The 27,164-nt window shown below is 40.5% G+C and overlaps 1 protein-coding gene across 6 annotated transcripts in view; it reads left to right on the top strand.

Moving 5' to 3' along the window:
* LOC123767922 (SNF4/AMP-activated protein kinase gamma subunit) overlaps nucleotides 1-27,164 on the top strand; it is a 246,500-nt gene that overhangs the window by 114,152 nt on the left and 105,184 nt on the right. For 5 of the 6 annotated variants that reach the window (XM_069306620.1, XM_045758053.2, XM_045758052.2 and 2 more), the window contains 3 exons: nucleotides 20-115; nucleotides 13,416-13,576; nucleotides 16,169-16,253. In XM_069306620.1, the coding sequence (XP_069162721.1) occupies nucleotides 20-115; nucleotides 13,416-13,576; nucleotides 16,169-16,253 (342 nt within the window). The remainder of the gene's footprint in view (nucleotides 1-19; nucleotides 116-13,415; nucleotides 13,577-16,168; nucleotides 16,254-27,164) is intronic. The other variant, XM_045758051.2, reaches the window with a different exon arrangement.

Genomic DNA, 27,164 nt, shown 5'->3' with positions numbered 1-27,164 from the left:
GTCCCTATGCACCTTAAAGAACTGGAGTGATGAGAAGGAGCGTAGAAGGAGGGAGCGTGAGACTCAGCGTCGGGAGAGGCAGTTGATGCTGGGTCGCTTCTCCGTGTCGTGTCAGGTTAGGTCACTGTGGTACCGGGACTTGTAGGCACAAGTTCACTTGGTGTGCTGAGGCATACTCTATTCTTGCTTAGCTTGGCTTAATCTCTCAATGTAAGAAATGAAGGAAAAATATATTGTTATTGATAACAAAATTATAGAAACTCATTATTAAGAGATTGTTTTTCACAGAATCCATCCACAGAATTAGATATTAAGGAGAGTGTGCCTATGAAGACTCTACCCCCCTTTCCCCTTTTATTGAAGTTACACCCTGGCTTTTGTGTTTTTGTAATTCACTGTTTGTAATAGTAATTTCAATGTGTAACATTTGTTTTAACCAATGATATTGGTTATGTTGATCAGTGGCCTTTATCTTGGTTAACTATTTTTTTTTAAGAGTAGAACATTCCCCATAAGTTTTGTATTGTATGCTGGTCTTGCCATGTATGCTTAACATTTGCTTTGTTCTGTAAATTTTGAGTAGTTATTAAGGTACCGTTAGACTCATCCTTAAAGTCACCATTCAGTAGGTTTGTAACTTCCCAAAATTGATATGGTCTGTGAAGTATCATTCATGATCTCCTTTGTTATATCTTTCCATGTATCTTAGAGAGGCTCTGCACCCGCTTCACTACTGGTGAGGCGTTGCATTCACTATATTCTTTGATGACTCGTGCTGCATTTTTTAAGAGGTCTCTCACTCACTGGTCTGGAAAGGTCTTGCACTCACTATATTTTTGTAGTGGATTCACACTTGCTATTATTCTTGGAGAGTCCTCATACTCACTATATTCTTATGGATGCTTCTCACTCACTCACTGTATTCTTATAGACAATTTGCACCTCACCAATTTCACTACATTATTGGAGAGACCTCACATTCATTTTATTTTTGTAGTTGCCTCTCACCCACTATAATATTTACCTGATTTACCTGATTTTACCTGGAGAAATCATTATTGGAGGAGCCACACACGCACTTAGCTTTAAGGAGAGGCCTCACACATTTTTTGGAGGTTGCATACACTGCATTTCTGAGCTTGAACCACTCGGCCATTTCCTTAGGTAACATACCACTTCACCAAAACTTAGCAGCCTTCAGCTAGGGTTAGTGCTTCCTTCATCATCCCAAACACAGTGGGGAAGTCTTGTAAAACTTTCCCTACTAAGCTATGTATGGGAAGAGGAGAAAGTACAGGAGAAACATGAATCCAGGCCTGAATGACCTCAGAAAATACCTATATACTCTGATAATCTCCTCCCACCATACTATAAGGTGCTTGGGCACTCACCCAACCCAGTATTGATAATGGTCCAGGATGGACCAAATTGTCATAAAAGTCTTATATTTTCAGATTTGTGAGTTGAGTGTTTATTTTCAGCCATGTTACTGTGACTTATTGTCTGTATAAAGTACAGTACAGTACTTGGATTTCAAAGAGACTGCTAAGTATTGCTCTGCTACTGCAAGTATTAGTTGAGACTTATCAACTGGTTGCTACCTCTGCCTGCCACCAGATGACACCACAGGCCTAATGAGTGGGTCTAATTGATCATAAATAGGTGCTTTGCTTATTGCCAGTTCTGTACACGAATAACAACTTTATTCACAGTATCATTTTGTATACAGGAGCCTTAGCTTGTTTTAGCTACTTTTCTCATCTTCAAAGACAATAGATTTACTAAAATAAAACATTAGAATTAATTGCTATACAATTTTATAGAGTAAAATGTGCATTTCTTCAAATGATGTTTAAGTGGGTTTCTTTTAATTATATTTAACATTGCAAGAAGTTCAGACAAAATTATTGTCATAATGTGTAACTTTCAAATATATAGAGTCACTTATCCAGGAATTAATTATAAAATAAGTTTACTTCCTATATTTTTAACTTCAGATAAATTCTTCTATAATATAGCTTGCCTAGCTAAACAAAATTTGGAGCCCAGTCTTTTAGCCCATTTACATGTTGCTCTGTGTGGTTTGTACTGTTACTCCTGGATTCCAAGATACACTAAAGTACAGTACATACTCACAGGAGAAATATGAGCTGCATAATTTATCAGCTAAACTAAAACGACTACAACATCAAAAACTTATTGATTGATTCATATTTTATCCATTTATTATGCACTCAATACTTGTCCTGTGGATGGTAGGGGAAAAGTTTACAGGAATTGTAGCCCAAAATTTATTTTAGCTAAGAAAATTGCTATCTTATATATTTATTTATTTATAAGAAATAAATGGGTTTGTGAGATTACATAATACAGGTACATGTATTGTTATTTTTTGCATTCTTGCAACTAGGTATCTTGATAAGCTAATTACTCTCCTGCTTTCTTGAATTGGTTTTACAGAGTAATGATGACTGAACCACACGAGAAAATGAAGAAATTACGATGTTTCTAAACTTTTCGGACTAAAATATCATCATTTGTGGCATTGTGGTAACACACACTCGCTTGGCGCTTCACGAGCACTCTGGCCTGGGTTTGTATCCTGGCCGGGTAGGATTGACTGGGTGCCAATCCTTAACTGTAGCTTCTGTTCACCCAGCAGTGAATGGGTACCTGGTTGTTAAACGATTTAGTGGATCATATTCCGGGAAAAATTAGGATTTAGGACCTGCCCAAAACGCTATGTATGCTAGTGGCTTTACAAGAATGTAAGAACTTTTGTATATATAAATAAAATAGAATAAAAAAATACTTTCTTCATTTTCTGATGTGTGGTTTGGTCATCATATCTTCAGCCACATTATTGTGACTCTTCATTTTTACAGAGTAATCTTCTCTGTACCATTTCAGTTGTAAGTTCACTGGGTTTTTCTTCTCTTGAGATGTCCCTTCAGTTGACCTGTAGAGAGCACTGGGATCTGGTCCCAGGCTAAGGAGTTAAGGCTGCACATGAACAGTTAGGGTTTGTTCATGCATTTGTGATGTGGTCATCTCTACAGGTCTTACTTATTAACATTATGAAACTTTTTTAACTCTTATTTTCGAAGGCACCTTTTGACTGCCATTACTGTCATGTCGCACACTCCTGCACGGATGTGCGACTCAGCGATGAAGTGTGACGTTTGCTTGTTTCCTTGGGATTGGAGGGAGTTCTTCCTCTGTTTGGTTTTCGGTTGCAATGTTCTTACCATGTGAGGTCTGTTTTGTTATGCCTATCTTTCTGAGTGCCTAACTCTGGTCAATGGCAGATAAGGAAAACCCCCAACCACAAGGGGGGGGGGGGTTCCAGGGCCATTGCTCTTTGCGCGTCTCTGAGGGGGCCAGGTTCTGGCATGTGGTCCCCGGTAGGCTGAACCCCATAGACTAATGCCCTGGTTTAATGATTTGCTAATGGCTCCAGGGAGCCTCTGGGGCTCACCCAGAAAATGGCATTTCATTACATTCAACACTGGTTTTTTGCCTAAAGGCATGGTTGTGTGGTTTAAACATAGAAGCAAGGCTTTGAGTGTAGATGAAACGCTCCTTTTCTGACCAAGTCATTTGGTCTCTCCTATTCCATCCCATTTATTCCCTCTTGCCATGTGCCTTTCTAGGTATGTGCATTGGGATGAAAGTAATAAGGATCACCAGCACCCTCAGTATACACCTCCAGTGCTCTCATCTGGTGGCAGGTGAGAATAACAACCAGGTGATCAACTCTGGGCTAGTACTTAGCAGTAGTCCACCAATACTTGACAGTCTCTTTGAAATACAAAGTTATATAAACCCCATTGGAAGAGGTTTATATACCTTCTGAGGTCATTCAGGGCTGAATTCAGGATTCTTAAGTTCCTTCTTTTCCATATATAAGGTCCAGCAGGGACAATTTGAGAAGCCTTCTGCTATATCAGGGATGATGAATAATTCTAGCTGGGGCCTACTGAGTCCTGTACTCATCACACCCTGTGTACTCATCACACCCAGTGTACTCATCACACCCAGTGTACTCATCACACCCTGTGTACTCATCACACCCAGTGTACTCATCACACCCTGTGTACTCATCACACCCAGTGTACTCATTACACCCAGTGTACTCATCACACCCAGTGTACTCATCACATTGTGTATACCCACTACACCACCCTGTTTGAATCATGAAATATACTAGTCCAAACATGTGTGTCTTGATTGTCTTCATGAGACTGAATCACATTTTGATACGATATCAATTTATATTTTGTTTAATCATGTGTATACATGCTATATGTGCACAAACCCCAAACCTAGGGTTGCCTACCAAATGCAGCCGGATCAACACCTCTCCTGGAAGCGTGCAATATGTAAAGGAATTACATTGCTTCTCTTCAGCAAGGACATTGAGTACTTATTCTTCTGATAGGGCATGTGTTCAAACTGAAATTTGTTTGGAGCAATATACGGCCACTATTAACAGCTAAAGGATAATCAGTGTATCTATATGAGTGTGGGCTACATTAATGATGGAGGGTGTACATGGTGAGGGTCTCATGGATACTGACCCCCTCCAAATGTTATCACCTACAAAATGCTCACTGGACAACAAAGCAGAGGACTCTATCTCGGACAGGAACATGAAGTGGGCCTCTACACCTCACGAGGACACTGCAAGGAAATATTTATTCTCATCAAATTGGTAACAGGTCAGTGTGTCTTTATGAATCCTTGAATCTTGAGTGGGGCATTGAAGGTTTCAGTATTGGTGGCTCATTGTCTAACAAATATATTGTGAATCCTTGGAAAGGGTGTGGCATTGAAGCTCTGTTTCAGAGTGTTGTTGACTCTGCTGCAATTATAACTGTCAAAAGTCACAAAACTGAGAGCTTATACAGTTAGTTTCATCAAGTATTGATACAAAAGAAACAGTCAAGTACTCGTTATATCAAATTTGGAGCAGTTGATATGAGCATTCCCATAGAGGACATTCAAGATGAACTACATGAATGTAAGAGATTGTTCTGGAAACTAGAACACATTGGCGGAGTGACAGGGAGGCTTCTTACATGGATGAAAAATGTTCCGACAGAAAAATGAGGGCAGTAATCAGAGGCAATGTATCAGACTGGAGAAATGTCATTAGTGGAGTACCACAGGGTTCAGTTCTTGCATTGGTAATGTTAATTGTCTACATTAATGATCTGCCAGATGGAATACAGAATTATATGAACATGTTTGCTGATGATGCGAAGATAATAAGAAAGATAAGAAACTTAGACGATTGTCACGTCTTTTAAGAAGACCTGAACAAAATAAGTGTATGGAGCACCACTTGGCAAGTGTAATTTAATGTGAATAAATGCATGTTATGGAATTTGGAATAGGAGAACATAGGCCACACAACCTACAAATTACATAAAAAATCTTTAATAAAAAAATTTGATAAAGAAAGAGATATAGGGGTGGTTCTGGATAGAAAACCATCAGCTGAGGACCACATAAAGAACATCGTGTGAGGAGCCTATGCTATGCTTTCTAATTTTAGAATTGCTTTTAAATACATGGATGGTGAAATATTAAAGAAATTGTTCACGACCTTCGTTAGACCACAGTTGGAATATGCAGCAGTTGCATGATGTCCATATCTTAAGAAACATCAACAAACTGGAAAAGGTGCAAAGACATACAACTAAATAGCTCCTGGAACTGAAAGACAAGAGCTACGAGGAGAGGTTAGAGACATTAAATAAGCCAAAACTAGAAGATAGAAGAAAATGAGGTAATATGATCACTAACAAGAATCGATAAAATTGATAGATTAGAATTTTTGAGACCTAAAACTTCACGAACAAGAGGTCATAGATTTAAACTAACTAAACAAAGCTACCGAAGAAGTACTGTATAAGAAAATTCGCTTTTCATCAATCAGAGTGGTAGACGATTGGAACATGATAGGTGAGAAAGTGGTAGAGGCCAAAACCATCAGTAGTTTCAAAGCATTATATGACAAAGATTGCTGGAAGACGGGACACCACGAGCATAACTCTCATCCTGTAACTGCACTTAGAACAGGTATTAGGGGTCAAGATGAGCTACAGGTATTATTATTGAGGTTCCATGTGACCTCAGGGTGGAACATAACATTTCAACAGTTCCTGTGACATAATGGACTTTCCTAGAATGTGGTGACAGAGGCAGCACTGGGCATGGTGCACTGGGCATGGTGCACAGCTAGTGAAACATCATGGCCATACCACTAGCTCTTTCAATCAAGTTGGCCTGTCATACATACTGGAATATGGAGCTGGCCTCTATTCTTACAATAAAGACTTTTGCAGATCTCCACAAGGGATTCTACCTTTACTTGTTGGTCAGACACAGCCCCCCACTTGCCTCTCAATTGAATATTCATTCCTCACAGCACACCACCCTTGTTTCTGACTGACCAATCCTCCCTACTACCAGTGGTGCCCTAACCAGGAGGATACTGTAGGGCATCTGTTCTGTTCTGCTCCAGGTTTTATATAGCACATAGAAGGCTCAAGTGTGCTCTCAGACATCTGCAAATCTCTCACCTCACCGTTTCCATTCTCCTGGTGCTAGGGATGACAACATAAGAAATGAGATTCTTCTCCACTATTTAAAATTCAATGGATAAGCTTGAGGTTTGAAGAAGCTCTAAGTGACATCCACTCCTCGTTTGGCATCTTCTGGACCCCCATATAGATGGGGCACATGTGACCTATGGTTTGTCATGTCCTCTAAATCAGTAACAAGATACTCAAACCCAGCACCTACTCTTACATAATAACAACTTTTGCATCATATATTTAGTACATGTATGACTCCAAACTTTTTTAGTTAGTACTGAACCAAAAATTCAGTGATTTAATTGTGTATTGCTATGTTTTAGTGCATATTGTCCCCTAGTGACTCGTCAAGTTGTTGTGGCATTATTTAAAAACTGGTAAAGGAAAGCTATAAACCACTTGAAACACCTGAAGTATTATCCTGAAGTAATTTACAGTGGCTTATAAATGCTTATTGGGATACAGCACCAGTAAGACTTTATGTGCCTGTCTGGTGCTGGTCATTACACAAGACTTCATTTATGTGGCTATAGTGTGCTGTACTCTAGTAACTTTGTTTCAGTAAGCTGTTCAGTGTTCAAACTTGGTTTATTCTTTTAGCTTATTGGATATCATGTAGTGCTATAAAATACTGTATTAATCCTGCACTCTTCTCTGTGTTAATGCTATATAAGTACATATTTGTGATACTTATACTATGTGATATTATATTATATTACAAGATATTCACTGTGAATCATAATGTTATTTGACTTGAAACTGACATACTGTAAAATGTTTATATTTTGTTTATTATATTTGATTTTGTAATACATTACAGTATTGTATAGAATGTGACAAGATTTCCTATTGTGTAACATGCAGTGGAATATTGAGTGACATTCTGGTATATTAAGTAATATTATGAAACATGTTTATTTAAGAAACATTTTGGAGAAGAAAAGTGAGGGGGAGGAAAGGTTCGACGAGGGTAGATTGTGGGAGAGAGAACGTATTAGACTGTTATGTTTACATATACCTTCCGCAAGGATTTAGTGTGGAATTTCTATACTGTGCATCTGTGTGCTGTAGTTCATTGTGACGGTCTACAAATTATTTTGTTATGCTGTGTGTTACTGTCACAGAAGTGTTATTACTTAACCACACTTATTAGTGTACAGTATTTTGTTATTGGCCATCTTGCTTTTGAATGTGTTTCAGTATTTTATAACTCTTAATTTTGAATGTATGCTGTTACATTGTGTTGTACTGGCCTAAAAAGAATAACATTGTGCTGTACCTATATTGAATTAACATTACTGCCACTAAATTCAATGCTGCTGTATTGAAGTTAATAATACAGTACTGTACTGTATTCTGTATTAAGATATATTTTGTTTGTTTGGTATTGTACTTCAGGCCTATTAACTGTAATGGGGTTGTTAAGGCACCACTGTAACTTAGTAATGAAGCAGCAAGTATAACTGAGTGGTGAACGTAGTCTAAGACTACAGTATACTGTGTGTGTATACACCAAGCAGCACAAACCTCTACACATCTCAGTCTACTTTAATGTTACATGCACTTTAACATATAGTTTAATACTATATATTAAACTGTGGTGCTCTGTATTCAACTACAGTGCAGAATTCTGCATTAAACTGTCATGTATTTGTTGTATTCTTATTACAGTTTTCTGGGGGAAGCCTCTTCGGCTCCCCAGAGCTAACCGGGCTGATATGAATGTATTAGACCCTGGCATCAGTCAATGCACATAGTTCTAGGTCTACCGGGGACCACGAGCTAGAACCTGGCATCCTCAGAGAGGCACAAGGAGCAATGGCCTATAGAAACCCCTATGTGGATGGAAGCATTCTGTCTGCCATCGACCAGGTCAGGCACCCAGAAAGGTAAACGCCACAAAACAAACCTCTATTCTGGTTTAAATATTGCTACTGAAAGCTGAAAATAGTGGACAGAACTCCCCAAAGGAAAACGAGCAAACGAGCATGACGTCACCCCATAACCGCGCCACTGTCTGTACAACCCTCCCCTCCCCTCCCTGGGAGGGGGAAGGGGAGCCCCAGATCCCAGTTCTCTGGTTGATGTGAACTGGCAAGGTCATGCACCTCTGGCTTCTGTGATTCCAGTGCTGTGCCTTGTGGTGTGCGTGCCAGGAGTTAATTCACAAGTACTCGGGCTGCATGCACCTAAAGTCCCCCTCCCAAGGTGCCCTGTAAGTACTGCCCTTGGGGCTTGAGGACACCTTCCACAAGTCACCTTGGGGTCTACCTTTGCAAGGTCTTTTGCAGCTCGGTGATTGACCACCCTTGAGTCAGCTGGGGTGTTTCTTGCACTCCTGTTTGCCTCTGGATAGGGGATAGTTTTGTCACTGGTTGGGACGCAGGGTACTGTGCAGCAGGTTTTTACCTCTCATAGTGGCTGGCTCTGTTCACTTGGTGAATTGCCAGGTGAATAACATTCACCTGGCAATACAATAATTAAAAAACCAGCGTTGAATGTAATGAAATGCCATTTCCTGGGTGAGACCTGGAGACTTCCCGGCAACCCTCCCTCCGGTCGGCGATTTTTCGTGTGTTTTGACATCCAGCCTCAGATCTGGGGTGTGGATAGCCGGCGTGGGGGCCTGGGGCTCTCCCTTCCCCCTTCCGTGGAGGGGGGGATTGCACAGACAGCGGCACGTGACGGGGTGACATCATGCTTATTTACTCGTTTTCCTTTTGGGAGTTCTGTCCACTAGTTCAGTTTCAGTAGCAATATTTTAGCCAGAATAGAGGTTTGTTTTGGGGCGCTTGCTTTTCTGGGTGCCTGACTCGGTTGATGGCAGACATAAAATGCTAACAACCACACGGAAATTTCTATAGGCTACTGCTCGTTGTGCCTCTCTAAGGGGGCCAGGTTCTGTCTCATGGTCCCCGGTAGGCCTAGAATGCCATGTGCATTGACTGATGCCAGGTTCTAATACATTCACATCAGCCCGGTTAGCTCCAGGGAGCCTCTGGGTCTCGCCCAGAAAATGGCGTTTCATTACATTCAATGCTGTTTTTTTAATTATTGTATTGCCAGGTGAATGTTATAGAATATAATGTATTATGGTAGAGTGTTAAGCTGTTAAATTTTCTGTCCAGATGTTGCAGTTATCAGCACAAACAGGAAGATTATGAATAATTGTGTAAGTGACTTTGATCTTACATACTACAGGTGATGAACAACAAAAATGAGATCGGTTGACAAGTAGTAAAATAAAGTTCCAGGTCATTCTACAGACATCAATAATTATAAGAGGTTATTGTGATTTCATTGTGTATGTGAAGGGAGCATTTGGTGGAGAATGTTATTATCTACACTAGTGTGTCTGAGGGTTATGTACTCACCTATTTAAGTCAAACTAATAACGTATATGTAAGACTTGGGTTGTCTACCAGTTCAGTGCCTCCAAAATCCTAGTGGATTTGGGTGGATCCCAGGTTGTATAATCTTTAGCATATCATGGTCCATGGGTTAAGGCATGCGTCTGGGATTTACTCACGATGTTGGTTTGATCCCCGTCCACCTCCAAATGGTGCAGGATTGATAGATGGTGCAGGATGCTAGATAGATGGTGCAGGATGCTAGACAGATGGTGTAGGATGGCGGTGGAGACTATAGGGAATATTGGTCAGGGTTCACTATCTGCAGATAGTGTTCTTATTACGTATAACAATTTATTATACCAATTATGGATTTATCTGCTCATTTCTATATGTGTTGTACATAATTGTATTTGTGTGTGATTTAAGTATACTGTACTTCAAAATTATAGTTTGAATAGTTTATTAATTGGGTGATGCTTACTTACAGATGAGTTTGTATAGCATTTTGATTGTTGTATTTGATTATTATATCTTATTAGGAACATTTGAATTAATTACAGTACCTACCAAAACATTTATTTAAATGTTGATTGAAATTGTGATATTGACCATCATTCAATAATAACAGTTAATAAAGCCAATTTAAATGAGATTTTTTTGTGCACAATTAAAGTCCAAATAAGTACATGATGTTTGAGCAAGTCAGTGTTTTAACCTTAGGAAATAGAGACGTTAGAAAGATTTTTTTCAGTGTCAGAGTAGTTAATAAATGGAATACTTTAGGCAGTGATGTGGTGGAGGCTGACTCCATACAGAGTTTCAAATGTAGATATGATAGAGACCAGTAGGCTCAGGAATCGGTACACCAGTTGATTAACAGTTGAGAGGCGGGACCAAAGAGCCAGAGCTCAACCCCCGCAACCACAATTAGGTAAGTACACACACGAGGACACTCCTCTTCATTGGTCACTGCATCATGTTAGCTTCATCTGCTGGACTGTTAAATATTGTAGGTCTCCATCCTATGTATTAATAAAACATATACTAGTGTTGATGTAGACTTTAATGTTAAACTTTAATTTGCCTATGCATGTGGAATCTTAACATTCACATCTTTTAATATGCTTACCGCTATGCAATCTCTTCCCAATAATCACTTTATGCTCATTACTGCATATTGAAATGCTAATTGTTTGTTACTTAAATATGCCCCATGCCCATTTTATTTGCTAATGTGCATGTCAGTTGCTAAGATTGTAGCTTTGAGCTGAGGCTGTTGCATTATGTATCCAGGGTAACTAATATCAGTATATTACTAAGACACAAACCATGAGTGTTATTGGCTCAAAATGTAACCTTATGCTGTGACAACGTGTATGTTAGATAACTGTAGTTCTTGCTGAGGCAGATCATCAGTCTTCATTGTTCTCTTTAGGAGTTGTTACCTCTCCTGGTGCTGTTTAGTACCCATAGTGCTGGCTACTGTATATAGTGCTGGCTACTGTATATAGTGCTGGCTACTGTATATAGTGCTGGCTACTGTATATAGTACTGGGATACTGTAGTGCTGGCTACTGTATATAGCACTGGGTACTGTAGTGTTGGGTAGTGTAGTGCTGGCTACTGTAGTGCTGGCTACTGTAGTGCTGGCTACAGAAGTGCTGGCTACTGTATATAGTACAGGGTACTGTAGTGCTGGCTACTGTGTTGTTCGGTACTATAGTGCTGGGTACTGTAGTGTTGAGTAGTGTAGTGCTGGCTACTGTAGTGCTGGCTACTGTAGTGTTAAGTAGTGTAGTGCTGGCTACTGTATTGTTAAGTAGTGTAGTGCTGGCTACTGTAGTGTTAAGTAGTGTAGTGCTGGCTACTGTAGTGTTAAGTAGTGTAGTGCTGGCTACTGTATATAGTACTAAGTACTATTGTGATCAGTACTGTAGTGCTAGGTATTGTCATACTGGGTACTATAGTACCAAGTAATGTAGTACTGCGTACTGTTGTGCCATATTTTGTAGTACTGGGCACTGTAGTGCTGGGTACTGTATTACCAAGTAATGTAGTAGTGGGTACTGTAGTTCCAAGTATTATAGTACTGCATACTCTAGTGCCAAATGTTGTAGTACTGGGTACTGTAATACTGGGTACTGTAGTACCATGTATTGTAGTACTGGGTACTGTAGTGTTAAGTATTGTCATAATGGGTACAGTTGCCCTTCACTACTGCACTTTGCATCAACATAATAATATTAACCAAACTTGTGCACTATACGACCCACAAAGACCAAATGGGCACCTGGCCTTGCTCATACAGTTCATCACAAAATAGCTCCTTGCGACAGTAAAGTTGCCATTAGGTGTGGATAACGTTAAGATTTGTACTATAGTATATTATTTTACTCCTTCATGTTATTTAGGTGTGTATAAATGTAAGGTTTGGTGGTACACTTTATTGCTGCTTTGCCTTATTTTATACTTAATGTATTCTGCAGTCTTCCCTCACCGCAACACGTTGTACACAGCTTAAAATATGCTGCGGTAGATGAGGAGGGCTTTTTTTCCTTGTGCAGGCGATGAGTCACAATAACGTGGCTAAAGTAATTTGACCAGACCACACACTAGAAGGTGAAGGGACGACGACGTTTCGGTCCGTCCTGGACCATTCTCAAGTTGATCGACTTGAGAATGGTCCAGGACGGACCGAAACGTCGTCGTCCCTTCACCTTCTAGTGTGTGGTCTGGTCAAACTTTTTTTTCCTTGTTTTATGTTCCTTCTTGTACTGTACAGTAGAATAATTCTACCACACTAATGTTTTTCTACTTGTACTGTACAATAGGACTCTACTATACTGTTTATCTCCTTGTACTGTACAGGAGAACCACTGTACTATACTCTACTTTTTATCTACTTTTACTGTACAGTAGAACCACTCTACTGTGTATATACTTGTACTGTACAGTAGAACCACTCAACTATACTCTACTGTTTATATACTTGTACTGTACAGGAGAACCATTCTACTCTACTGGTTATATACTTGTCCTGTATAGTAGAACCACTCTACTACGCTCTACTATTTATCTACTGCTGCAGTTATGGAGACTAAAAGTTTCACAGTACTTTTCACTTTACTTTGACATGGTATGCACAGAAGCTGAAGGATAAATGAGATTGTACGGTACAGTATGCAGTTGGTGAACTGTGGGATCACTACGCATGTACGACAATCTCATTAGCTACACTGTAATATGTAGTAATGTTTTGGATACTATAATATCAAATTTTCATGATTCTTTATGTCACCTAACAAGAAAATAATTTACAGCATTTGTCACCTTTATATCTACTGAATTATGGAGGGTGAGTTTATGGCAACATTAAATGAAAATCATTTTCATAAATATTTCCTGGTATATTTTTGTTGATTTAGTATAATAAGAATTTTTATTTTATTTTCTTTAGCATACACTAGTGTCACCAAGTGGCAGTAATCGCAGTGGTCGAAGAAGTGGTGACGTCACACCCGTCGATCATCATGCAGGTGACGATGTGTATCACACGTGGCATGCGGGTGCACCACATCCTGGTCTGCAGACAAGAAACCGTGCACCTGACAGCAACAGGTAAAAAAACATGTATACAGAATATATGTATACAGGCTTTCATGTTATGTAACATTATGAATTGCCTATGAATATACAGTACAGTATATATGTATTTTCTCATATCCTTGGGCAAGTTATTCATATAATCCAGTATAACACCAGGTGTCACAATTTATATAATACCCAAGCCAGTACTATTTATATCACTACTCCTTAAATGAATTTACCTGAGGGCCACTAACACTAGTGGCCTCGACAAAGACAGGAAGGTGGTAGCATGTCAAAGGTCCCCCAGTTTGCCTTGATAATCTACTCCAATTTGATTTTGAAATTCAACAGAGTCTTGGCATTTACGCCTTCGGCAGGTATTTGGTTCCATGGGTTTATAACCCTGTGGGTGAGAAATCATCTCCTGTTCTCAGTCCTACATTGTGGCTTGTCGAACTTGAAAACGTTGCTCCTTGTTTGTTACATTTGACCTTTTGAAGAAACTTTCCTGATCGACATCCACCAAATTGTTCAGTGCTTTAACAATTTCAGTGAGGACTGCTCTGTAATACCAGGTTTGCTGTGTTGTTAGCCCTGTGGCCCTCAACCATTCCTGATATGAGTGATGACTTAGCTCTGGAATAAATTTTGTTGCCTGGTGTTGCACTTTCTCCAGAGCATCTATGTCCTTCTAAAGGTGGGGTCTCCATACTTGGATATAGTAATCCAAATGGGATCACACCAGATATTTATACAATTGAATCATCACCTTCCTTTCCTTAAAGTCTTCGTATACGTCTTCATACGTCTTACTTCGTATGCTTGATTATTCCAAGAGTTTGGTTAGCTTTTTTGTCCTCTTCCCCTTCTGGGGAAGAAAGAGCTGCACAGACAGCGGCGTGGTGACGGTTGTGACGTCATGCTCATTCGCTCATTTTTTTTAGTTTGAGGAGTTCTGTCCAACAGTTTGGCTTTCAGTAGCAAATTTTAACTAGATAGGGTTTGTTTTAGGGTGCATACCTTTCTGGATGCCTGACCCGGTCGATGGCAGATATAGAATGCTTCCAACCACATTGGGGTTTCTACAGGCCATTGCTCCTCGTGCCCCTCTGAGGGGGGGGGCCAGGTTCTAGCTTGTGGTCCCCGGTAGGCCTAAGAACTCCATTCACTTGACTGATGCCAGAGTCTAACACATTCATATCAGCCCAGATAGCTCCGGGGAGCCTCCAGGTCTCACCCATAAAATGGCGTTTCATTAAATTCAAAGCTCGTTTTTTTTTTTTTAAATAGGGGTGACATTTACATATTTCCAATCTAAGGGGACTATCCCATGGTCCAGAGATTTTATGAAAAGTAATTTCAACAGTAGGGATAGTTCTTCTGCCAGTTTCTTTATAACGCTTTCATCCTTGTGACACCTGTGTATCTCCACCTCTGTACCTGGATGTTCCTAGTACTGATGTACCTGTATTTATACTTATACACTAATTGCTGCGATCACCTTCACAGTTGTTTATACTGGCTATATAGGGAATGAAAGCACACTGGGTGTCAATGATGTTAATTTAGAGCAGGTGGCCTGGTATTAACACTTGCATTAACACCTGTTTACCTTACCCCAGCTCCCCTTAGGGCAGGGGGTGGGGGGGGGGGGAGACTGGGAGGGAGCTCTCACTCTGTGTTGCTCACTCATATGATGAGCACCGCTTCACTCATCCTCTGGTAATATCACTTGACTTGGGCAATGGGTGAATTGACAATTAAATACATTAATCTATACCACAAAGGACACTTAGCCAGATGAAAGGACCAATCTACTGATATGCAAGACAGGGTCAGAATTAATACTCAAAAGTCTTGTAATTTAACAATTTAGTTAACCCACTAGTGATTTAACAATTTAGGAACCCACTAGTGATGATCAGGGCCTAGTAATGATCCTTGTGGGACCCACTAGTAACCTTTCTCAGGTTGATAATTTTCAAGTTATCATTTGTTCTAATTTTTTAGGCTAGAAATTCTCAACCAATTTCACTTTTAATCTTAGGAACTCAAACAAAGACTATTTTAAAGTTCAGTTGAATGTAATTGAGTTTTTCTTGAATAATTTCATTATCTTGTTTTTTAAATTCAACAGAATTTATACAGTAGCCAAAATTGTGGGTACTGTATCTTGAAGCAAATTGTTTACTGTACTTACCAATTTGTTACTCTTCAGTTGTCCTCTTTATTGTTGGTTTGCTAACATATTTATTTGTACACTTGATAATGAAATTTGTGATAGGCTTATAATTGAAAGTCTTTTTTATCACCTTCGTTATATATTGGCACAATGTTCGTTACTTTTATTAGGTCATGTGTTTTTGTGAGTAAATACTACATATGTGTTGTTTTACCATTACTTCACTTTATATTGTGTTGACATGACGGGTAAACTTTAAACATTTTTATTTGTTTAGCAGAACAATTTTAACCATTGAGTTAATTAGTATAATTTCTTATTTTGTCAAATATTTTTGTTTTCTTAGATCTCAAAAAAAAGCAAATTAAAAATATTTGAAGAGACCCTTACATATACAATTGCCGTACTAACTGGTGAATGGATATTTATTTATCTTTCAGAACGGGTCTATCTAAAGTGATGGAACTATTCCGAAGTCATCGCGGAGAGACAACTGAGGAGCGGCAGCGCAGGAAGAGTGGAGGAGTGAGTACATGAGAGCTTTTCTCACAGTAAAATCAATGAGATTTATAAGAAATTGTACATCAGCATTGTTTTGAAATTTCAATTCACTAGATTACATTTTACAGTGTTTTAATTTATGATTCAAATAGTAAATATTTAATATTAATATTCAGTAAGATTTTTATTCAATTATCTTTAAAACCTAATGATTTTACTGTATTGTATTATTTTGTAAGTTGTTTGAGACTGTGTTGCTTCCGAGGGAGATATGTTAAGACGAGTACATATAACATCTCCCTTAATTAAATATATCTAATAACGAAGGATGGATTTCAAAAACGTCTGATGAAGCCAGAAACTCGTCTCAGTGTGTAAGGTAAACAATTCAATTAGCAAGTGGACTAGTTACATGCAGTAGGCTGATAAGCAGCATGTATTATCTTCAGTTCATAAACACCAGTAAACTACCAGCACAACACCAGTAATCTACCAGCATGTATCATAGACACACATAATCTACAAATACACCACACAAATAATAAACACCAACAATCTACTAATGTGTATCATAGACACCAACAATCTATAAGTACTGTACGTATCATAAACACCAACAATCTATGAGTGTGTATCATAAAAAACAATATGAGTGTCATAAACATCAGCAAAGAATGAGTGAGTATCATAAGCATAAACACTATAAGTGCATATCATAAACACTTACGATCTATGAGTGCATATCATAAACACTTACGATCTATGAGTGCATATCATAAACAGCAACAATCTACAAGTGTGTATTATAAACAACAATCTACAAATGCATATTATAAACAGCAACAATCTACTAGTGTGTATTATAAACACCAATAATCTACAAGTGTGTATTTTACGCACCAACAATCAACAAGTAATTACCTAAGTGTGTAACTACCTAAGTGTCGTTACAGGATGAGAGCTACGCTCGTGGTGTCCCGTCTTCCCAGTACTCATCGTCGTATAACGCTTTGAAACTTCTGACAGTTTTGGCCTCCACCACCTTCTCACTTAACTTGTTCCAACTGTCTACCACTCTTTGCAAAAGAAAACTGTCTAATATGTTTTGGGGCACCTTTGTTTCCTTAGCTGAATCTGTGTCGTCTTGTTTGTGAAGTTGCGGGTTTTAGGAATTCCTCTGTCAATTACGTTAATTCCTGTTAGTATTTTGTAAGTGGTGATCATATCACCTCTTTCTTCTACTTTTTAGTTTTCTGTGTTATAAATTCCAACAATCTACAAGTTGTTTCTTTATTTATTTATATATACAAGGGTTCTTACATTCTTGTACAGTTACTAGTACATGTAGCGTTTCGGGCAAGTCCTTAATCCTAAGGTCCCTGGAATATGACCCACACGAAGAATCGTTTTTGCAACCAAATACCCATTTTACTGTTGCGTTAAACAGAGGCTACAGTTAAGGATTTGCGCCCAGTAAATCCTCCCCGGCCAGGATACGAACCCAGGACAAAGCGCTCACGGAACGCCAGGCAAGCAAGCGTCTTACAATTACGTCACAGAGACTGTTAGTGTGTATTATAAACACCAACAACCTACTAGTGTGTATCATTAGTACCAACAATCTATGAATGGGTATCATAAACACCAACAATATACAAGTGTGTATTATAAACAATAATCTATGAGTTCGTATCATAAACACCAACAATCTGTGAGTGTGTATTATAAACATCAACAATGTATGAGTGTGTATTATAAACACCAACAATCTATGAGTGTATTATAAACATCAATGTATGAGTGTGTGTTATAAACACCAACAATGTATGAGCTTGTCTCATAAACACCAACAATGTATGAGTGTGTATTATAAACATCAACAATGTATGAGTGTGTATTATAAACACCAACAATCTATGAGTGTATTATAAACATCAATGTATGAGTGTGTGTTATAAACACCAACAATGTATGAGCTTGTCTCATAAACACCAACAATGTATGAGTGTGTATTATAAACAACAATGTATGAGTGTGTATTATAAACACCAACAATCTATGAGCTTGTCTCATAAACACCAACAATGTATGAGTGTGTGTATTATAAACACCAACAATGTATGAGTGTGTGTATTATAAACACCAACAATGTATGAGTGTGTGTATTATAAACACCAACAATGTATGATTGTGTATCATGAACACCAACAATCTATGAGTATGTATTATAAACAACAATCTATGAGTTTGTATGATAAACACCAACAATATAAGAGTGTGTTTTATTAAACCAACACTGTACAAGTGCGTTTCAAAAAGGGCAGTAATCTATGATATCTGAGATAACGTAGAAGAGTGCAGCTCACATGACACACACACAATGTACGTGTCACATGTATCATAACACCACAATAATGAGACCAATTAGCGCCAAACTCGAGTGGTGTCGTCCAAGAGAGAGGGACATTGTTATTGCTAGCACAAATAACATGTTCTTGTATGGAGCGTATTGTTTAGTCATTATTTGGTGGCCTTGAGAAGTCAGACAAGAGGGACATAGTGAGAGGTAGTTAAGATGAATTTGGCGGAGACAGTATGCATGGATGTTGGGAAGTGGGGCGTGCCTGTACTGTAGGAACATGTTGCAACATATCTCTAGTGAGGTAAACTCGGCTTTAGCGTATTCTCTCCAGCTTAGCAATAGGTGTTGTGCAAGAGTCACCTCGGTGGTGCTAGTTGTTCTGACTTTCACACGCTCAGTTCGCCTCGTCATTTCTCACTCTGTACAAGCCACTCACAAGTGCTCTATGAGGACCTGGTGAGGGACGTTGGGTATGACTTTGTGACTGTGAGTGTGTTTGTGTGTGTTTGTGTGTTTGTGTGTTTGTGTGTTTGTGTGTTTGTGTGTGTGTGTGTGTGTGTGTGTGTGTGTGTGTGTGTGTGTGTGTGTGTGTGTGTGTGTGTGTGTGTGTGCGTGTGCGCGCGCGCGTACTCCCCTAATTGTCACCTAATTGTGACAATTAGGTGCGTGTGTGTGTGTGTGGGGGGGGTCACCTAGGTGTACTTGCGGGGGTTGACTTTCGGGCCGATACACACAAACACACATATGTGTGTGTGTGTGTGTGTGTGTGTGTGTGTGTGTGTGTGTGTGTGTAATTACCTAAGTGTAATTACCTAAGTGTAGTTACAGGATGAGAGCTACGCTCGTGGTGTCCCGTCTTCCCAGCACTCTTTGTCATATAATGTGTGTGTGTGTGTGCGTGCGTGCGTGCGTGAGTGCGTGCGTGTGTGTGCGTGCCCGTGAGCGCGTGCGTTTATGTGTATGTGCATGCGTACGTGCGTGTGTGTGTGCATGCGTGCGTGCGTGTATGGGGCGTGTGAGTGAATGAGTGTGGCGCGTGTGTGCCCTCACACGCCCGCCTCGGCAGCCTCTCACTGTGGGAAGTGCGCCGCTGGTGACAGGAAGGTAGAGAGGAGAGGGGAGAGAGAGAGAGAGAAAGCGTTCCAAGTACGTGATGCTCTCCGTGAACCCTCACACCTCTCGCACCTCTCCCACCTCTCACACACTCTGACACTACCACGAGAACTCTAAGGACCAGTTACCAATTAACAGTGCCGGTGTGAAAAGAGCTGTCGAAGAAAGAGCAGTAGTAAGAACCAAACTGGATATTTACAGTGTGGAAATAGACGGTATAAAAATACGAAGTTAATGATGGTGGCCGGAGTGAGGTGTTCTCAGAGGCCCCTGGGGCTGAGTAGTGTGTGAAAAGTGTTACGGCGCGTTACTCATACGTACTCATGCCTTACTCACGCTAGTCACGCCTACCCTCAGGCTTTATTCTCAAGTGTTACTGTTTACTCGCGCTGATGAGTGTTACTCAGTGTTAGCGATTACCGGTGATAGTGAGGACTCAGTTTACTCACCTTAAGTTAGTGTGGCGTGTAGCCAGTGTTACAGTGGAAGGTGGCTAGGAATATTAGCCACATAGTGTGATGATGTAAGCTCTCACACCTCACTGGTCAGCCATAATGCCTCGCTACCTCTCTCAATCATTCATTTCCTCACCATCATAATTATTCACATTGTCACTCATCCATTCATTTCCTCACCTACGTTGTTACTCAGCCCGTGTCTCTCATCCGTCATCTCCTCACCGCCGTTATCAAGTGAATATAATACAAAGTATTATCGTGTATAATTACGTAAATATACACTAATACAAGTGTTTCAAGAAATATATCTAGAGTGAGTGTAGACCTGCAGTGAGTAACGCCACACTTCTTATCAACATATGTATGGGGTCAAAGATAAGATTAGTGTGACTCGAAGAGGCAAGATTAGTAGCTATGGATCAAAGGGGCAAGATTGTTATGTATTGATCAGAGACAAGGTTGTTGTGTGTGGGTCAGAGACAAGATTGTTATGTATTGATCAGAGGCAAGGTTATTATGTGTGGGTCAGTGACAAGGTTGTTATGTATTGATCAATGACAAGGTTGTTATGTATTGATCAGTGACAAGGTTATTATGTGTGGGTCAGTGACAAGGTTGTTATGTATTGATCAGTGACAAGGTTGTTATGTGTGGGTCAGAGACAAGATTGTTATGTATTGATCAGAGACAAGGTTGTTATGTATTGATCAGAGACAAGGTTGTTATGTATTGATCAGAGGCAAGGTTATGTATTGATCAGTGACAATGTTGTTATGTATTGATCAGAGACAAGGTTGTTATGTATTGATCAGTGACAAGGTTATGTATTGATCAGAGGCAAGGTTGTTATGTATTGATCAGAGACAAGGTTGTTATGTATTGATCAGTGACAAGGTTATGTATTGATCAGAGGCAAGGTTGTTATGTATTGATCAGAGACAAGATTATTATGTGTGGGTCAGAGACAAGGTTGTTATGTATTGATCAATGACAAGGTTGTTATGTATTGATCAGAGGCAAAGTTATGTATTGATCAGAGACAAGGTTGTTACATATGGGTCAGAAACAAGGTCGCATGTGGACCATTGGGCTATAATATAGGACTCAGTAGGGCTTGGCTGGGCTCCAAATATTAATGTGATGTCCCGTTCTCTATTGGCGGGTCCTCGGTTAGGTTAGGTTCGGGCAATCTAGTACATCATTTTTGTGAGGTTGTGACAAGTGAAGAGGACAGAGTGAGCAGCGAGCCGTGGGAGCCAAGCCCTCGGGGACGAGCTCCCGCATCTCTCACTTATGGTGTACGGTGAGGGCGACCTCTCACTGTACTCCACCGTACTCTCAACTGGCCTGGGTACTGCTGGTCTACTTGGTAACGCTGGCCTTGGGTAGATGGCGCGTGTGTGTGTTAGTATGGTCATTGTGTGGTAGTTAAGGGTAGTTGATAACCTCAGGGGTGTGTGGTGGGTGTTATAGTGACCTGGGGGTGTGGGTGTTATAATGACCCGAGGGTGTGTGGTGGGTGTTATATTGACCCGAGGGTGTGTGGTGGGTGTTATATTGACCCGAGGGTGTGTGGTGGGTGTTATATTGACCTGAGGGTGTGGGCGTTATATTGACCCGAGGGTGTGTGGTGGGTGTTATATTGACCCGAGGGTGTGTGGTGGGTGTTATATTGACCCGAGGGTGTGTGGTGGGTGTTATATTGACCTGACGGTGTGTGGTGGGTGTTATATTGACCTGACGGTGTGTGGTGGGTGTTATATTGACCTGAGGGTGTGTGGTGGATGTTATGACCTGAGTTTTTTCCTGTGGGAAATTCCTGCGCGGGCCCTAAGCCTCTGGCTGGCCCACTAAGTGTTGCTTGTATCTGTTTTACTTGGGCGGAGTATGAGTATTTATGGCTCGTATGGTCGCTTCAGTAAGATTTTGTCCCATGTGTTTAACAACTTCTTCTGCTCTGTTGAATCTAAGTTGAAATCTTAATGGGTTTGTAACTGTGCACTGTGTTAGATAATGTTCCAGTGGTCTGTCGGGCATTTCTCCACAGTGTTGACATTTCCTCTCATCTTCTGGAACCTGTAAGCCTATTTCCCATGCACATGGATATCCAAGCCTGATGCGATGTAAGTGTACTTCTGTTGTTCTACTGCTCCCTTTCATCAAACTAAGTGGTTCGTAGTTGGTTGAATTCTTGTACCAACTCGCAGATCCTGATGTTGCAACTGCTGTGTTGTGGTCACTGTACATCATCTGCATTGCTCTATTTCTAATTACTTTCTTAACCTGTGATCGACTCTGTGGTATATAAATGTCTACATTTTTTCGCTTGGTTGCAAGTTTTGCAGCTTCGTCTGCAATGTCATTTCCTATTATTCCCACATGACTTGGCACCCAGTTGATAAGTACCCGACGTAATGTTTGCATTAATGATATGACATTTGTTATCAGATGGATGTTGTCATGTATATGTTCCTGTTGCAAGGTTTCAATGGCGGTTCTCTAATCTGTACGATAACATGTTGTCGGTGTTCAGCAAGAGCATGTTCCAAAGCCTTTTGAATGGCTAGCATCTCTGTTTGTAAAGTTGAACACCCGTTTGAGAGTCTCCAACTATTTACAGAGTTTCCTGCCTTAACTGCAGCTCCGGTTTCTTGTCCCTGCTGATCTACTGATCCATCTGTGAAGTATGTGAAGCTGTCGGATGCCAAGTTTGCTTCTATTTGCATCTGTACAATATTACGTAGCAGATGAGGATTAGTCTGGTTCTTTTTCCCTCAAGAACCATAATCTTAAAGTCTGCTGGCAGCGATTCCCAACCCGCCAAACACACACCGAAACTATGACGTTGGTACAACGTTCGAACAAGTTTTAACACTACCTAACCAGTTATAACAACCAATATAGCCAGTTGTAACAACGTTCTAATACGTCATATACACGTTAAGCCAAGATGTAACAACTTTATTACAAGTTGTAACAAGCGGAAAATAGGGACAGTTTCGGTTTGTGTTTCCAGGGAAGGGACTTGCATAACAAAGTCTGCATGTATTTCGTCGACACCCTTCTCAGTGACTGTATTTGTTATATCAAATGTATTGATGGTGTTTATTGCACAATGGGTCCACCTGTTGCTATTGGAGGCTCTTCTATCCCGAGTTAGTGCTCCAGTGATTATATCTTTAGTGAACTGATTCTAGGTCTAGTCAATATCTTGGTCAGCATGCACGCAGGAATCCCTTTTACCCTTATTTCAATCGACGTTAGCTTTGTCTCTAGTCTTAGGTTCAGGATTTTAGTCCATCTGGGAGCCCCTTTTATGACTCACATTGCATCATTTTGAATAATGATGCCCACTGACCAGGAGAAAGAGTAAGACAGGCGCTGCATAATCAACTAGGGAACGAACAGCGTGTATGTAAAACATTTTTAACACTTTGTGTCCCGGTCCTAGACGAGGCCCTGTGATTTCTCTCGTTATATTCAGTTGAGATTTTGCTTTCTCCTTCAGATATTGAATTTGCTTGTTGAATGTCATTTTAGAATCTATCCACACTCCGAGATATTGATATTGTGTAATCCACTGAAGGTTAATGTCTTGAATGCAAATGTGCCTGTCTGGAGTGTTGCCACTTAGTCTCATTACCTTAGACTTCTGTGCAGATATTTTTAGCCCTAAAATGCTGCATTCATCTGTTACTTTATCTAACGCCCCCTTGTACTTTATTTAAAAGTGAAGGACCTGTGACTACTAATGCTATATCATCAGCATAGCTTAGCAATGTAACCCCTTCTGCAAATGTCATGGTAACGAGGTTTTCCATAAGGATGTTAAAAAGACTAGGACTGAGGACTCCTCCTTGTGGCGTCCCATTCTCATGCAGGTGGTAGTCCGACACTTGTCCTCACAACTTTACTCTGGCATACCTATGACTTAGGTAATCTTGAATCCATGCTAGCATATTTCCTTTTACACCTTTTTTAAACTAAAGTGTGTAAAAGTGCTTGTGGGCTTGCAAGTGCGAATACTTTTTCTAGATCAAGGAATATGACTATAGCTGAACCTGAGTTAACTGTTCCTAGTAATGTTGCTATGCAGTTGGCAGTACCTACTCCTCTAGTGAAGCCAGATATGTGTTTATGTAATTGCCAGGTTCTTTCGGCTTAGGAATCGGTATGATGTCTGCTTTCTTCCAAGAGGTCGGTAGTTTGCCTTGCTGCCAAGATGCATTGATAACGTCCAATATCCCTTGTTCTCCAGCAGGACCTGCATGTGCGATCATTGCTTATGTATTATCCTTACTGGTGATAATGTGTCCTTACCACCTTTTTTGGCTCTGATTAGTTCTTGTTTGGTGAAGGAACAGTCACATTCGTCATTTATAGCTATGCTCTCATGAATGACTGTCAACCCTCTCTTGTTTTAATTGTTCTTGCTGCCTTCTGACCATTGCAGGAAGCTGATATGAAGCTGTTCTTTCTGCAAATTGGAGAGCAAGTCTCTCAGCCTCCTGCAATGGTTGAATACATGCCTGTGGCCGGGCTGGTCGACCTGATATGGTCTTAATCTGACCCCATATCTTGCCAAGACTATTATGTTCATTTAGAGTTTGACACCACTCAAACCATCTTGCCTCCTTTACTTCTCTAGAAACTCGTCTTGCTTCAGATATCACCGCTCTTAGAGTTCTTCCTTCTGGTGTGGGGTTTCTCTTTAGATGTTTTCTGAAGATGTTGACTCTGTGGTTCTGTTCTTTAACTTCATTACTATAGAACCAATAGTTCTTTCGTTCTGTGTTTCCTGTGATAATGATTGGAATAGCTTTGTTTGCAGCAGCTGCAATGGCTTCCTGCAGATTGGTCTCGTGTATGTTCAAATCCTCAGGTGGCGTGTATGTTGCATACCATTTTTCAAGTTCCTCTTTGATATATATTCCAGTTGGCTTTTTTTAAATTCCACCTAGGTTGTGTAGGTGGTGTAGGAGGTCGTTCTATGTTTAGTGTTGTGACAGTAGCATAGTGGTCACTGGTGATCCCTGGGTCTACTTCCCACTTCGCCTGATGCTTGAGTGCTGTTTAGATTAATGTAAGATCAACGGAAACTTCTTAGAATGTGAGTGGGTTCCCCAGTGTTGAGAAGTGTAATCTCAGGTACTTCTCGCAGAGCTGCAGCTAAATGGCGCCTATCTGCATTGGCTGATCCAGTCGCACCTAACTCTTAATGAGCATTAAAATCCCCAGCAATAATTACATTTTCCTGCGTGGCCAAGGCAAGCACTGCCTCTGCTTCTAGTTTACGTCTAGGGGGCTTGTAAACGTTGTATATGAGGAGCTCAATATTAGCCATATTCACTGTTACTGCTAATACCTCTACTCCATCCCCACATGAAACTGAGTCTATTTTCTTGCTGGGTATGGTGTTCCTGACTAGGGTCATTAATCCTCTTTGTCTCCCCTGCTCATACGGTAGAACATAGTGCTGATATCCAGCTAATCTGAAGGACTTCGTGGCTGGGAAAAAGAGTTTCTTCCAAAACGATTATATCTGCTTTCGTGCTGATTGCAGCCTCCTGAAGTGTGTGGTTTTTATTTCCAAGACCTTGTATGTTCCACTGCAGTGTTCGTAATGGCCAGACGACGGTTACGGTTGGTGTTGCCTGTTCTAGTAGAACTCCTCTTCGGGATCGACCTCTATATTCTCCACCTCACAAGTCGTGTCGCTGCAAATCGGACTGCATTGATTGTTCGTGATCATGCCGGCGTTGTTGGAATCTGTGCGTAACTGTGGTCCATCACTTTGTTGTTGGTATTGCTGCATGTCGGACTGCATTGATTGCTCGTGGCTGTTTCATGTGTTGTTGGAACCTGTGCATCTCTGCTGTTCAATACTTCTCTTTGTTGGTGTTGTTGCATACCAGACTGCATTGGCTGTTGTTGTCTGTCTCTTGTGTTGTAAGATTGTGTTGATCTTGGGTGGTCACTGCTTCTTGCAGTTGCTGTTGTGAATGTTGATGTTCTGGTGTCTTGACTACCTGACTGTTGTTGGTAGCCTGTATGTCCATGTTGCGTTGTTTGTCCTCTTGTGCTCCGTCTTGTCTCAGACTGTCTATTTCTTGTGTAACTGTGGTCTGCTGCACGATCTTCTCCATTATCACACAAGTGATTTCTTGAGTCTGTTGTTGTGAGGCGTTCTGCGTCATCTGTAGGCAATTGATAATGGTCTCTGCCATGATCTTCACCATGTTTTTCAGCTCGACCTCGGTGGTAAAACTGTATATCTGTTGTGTTGATTCCGAAAGTAACTGTTTTTTGCTCTTTTGCATTTGCTGTATTTCTGCATTTTTGTGTATTTTCTGATTTGGAATTGATAGATTCGGGAAATTTTGCTCTGAGAGTTTGAGAGAGAGAGAGAGAGAGAGAGAGAGAGAGAGAGAGAGAGAGAGAGAGAGAGAGAGAGAGAGAGAGAGAGAGTGTGAGAGTGTGAGGGTGAGAGTGTGAGAGTGAGAGTGAGAGTGAGAGAGAGTGAGAGTGTGAGAGAGAGAGTGTGTGTGTGTGTGTGTGTGTGTGTGTGTGTTGTGGGTGTGTACGAGTGTTCCAGACGTTGGTGTTGGTGTATGTGGTGCTGGTCTGTGTGTGTTTATCCTGGCCTGAACTGTCTGCACATTTTCTTTCCGCGTAGAGCAGGTTGTATTCACCTAGTTGTGTTTGCGGGGATTGAACTCTGCTCTTTCGGCCCGCCTCTCAACTGTCAATCAATCAATCAACTGTTACTAACTACTAAATAATTTTTATTTTATTTATTTATTTATTTCACACACACATACACACATACACACACACACACCCCCAGGAAGCAGCCCGTAGCAGCTGTCTAACTGTCTAACTCCACCTATCTTGAGGTTATCTTGAGATGATTTCGGGGCTTTAGTGTCCCCGCGGCCCGGAGGTACCTATTTTACTGCTAGGTAACAGGGGCATAGGGTGAAAGAAACTCTGCCCATTGTT

This window comes from Procambarus clarkii, chromosome 58 (assembly GCF_040958095.1).
Source record: "Procambarus clarkii isolate CNS0578487 chromosome 58, FALCON_Pclarkii_2.0, whole genome shotgun sequence".
In the NCBI taxonomy this organism is placed as follows: Eukaryota; Metazoa; Arthropoda; class Malacostraca; order Decapoda; family Cambaridae; genus Procambarus; species Procambarus clarkii.
This window is presented reverse-complemented; position numbering and strand designations above follow the sequence as displayed.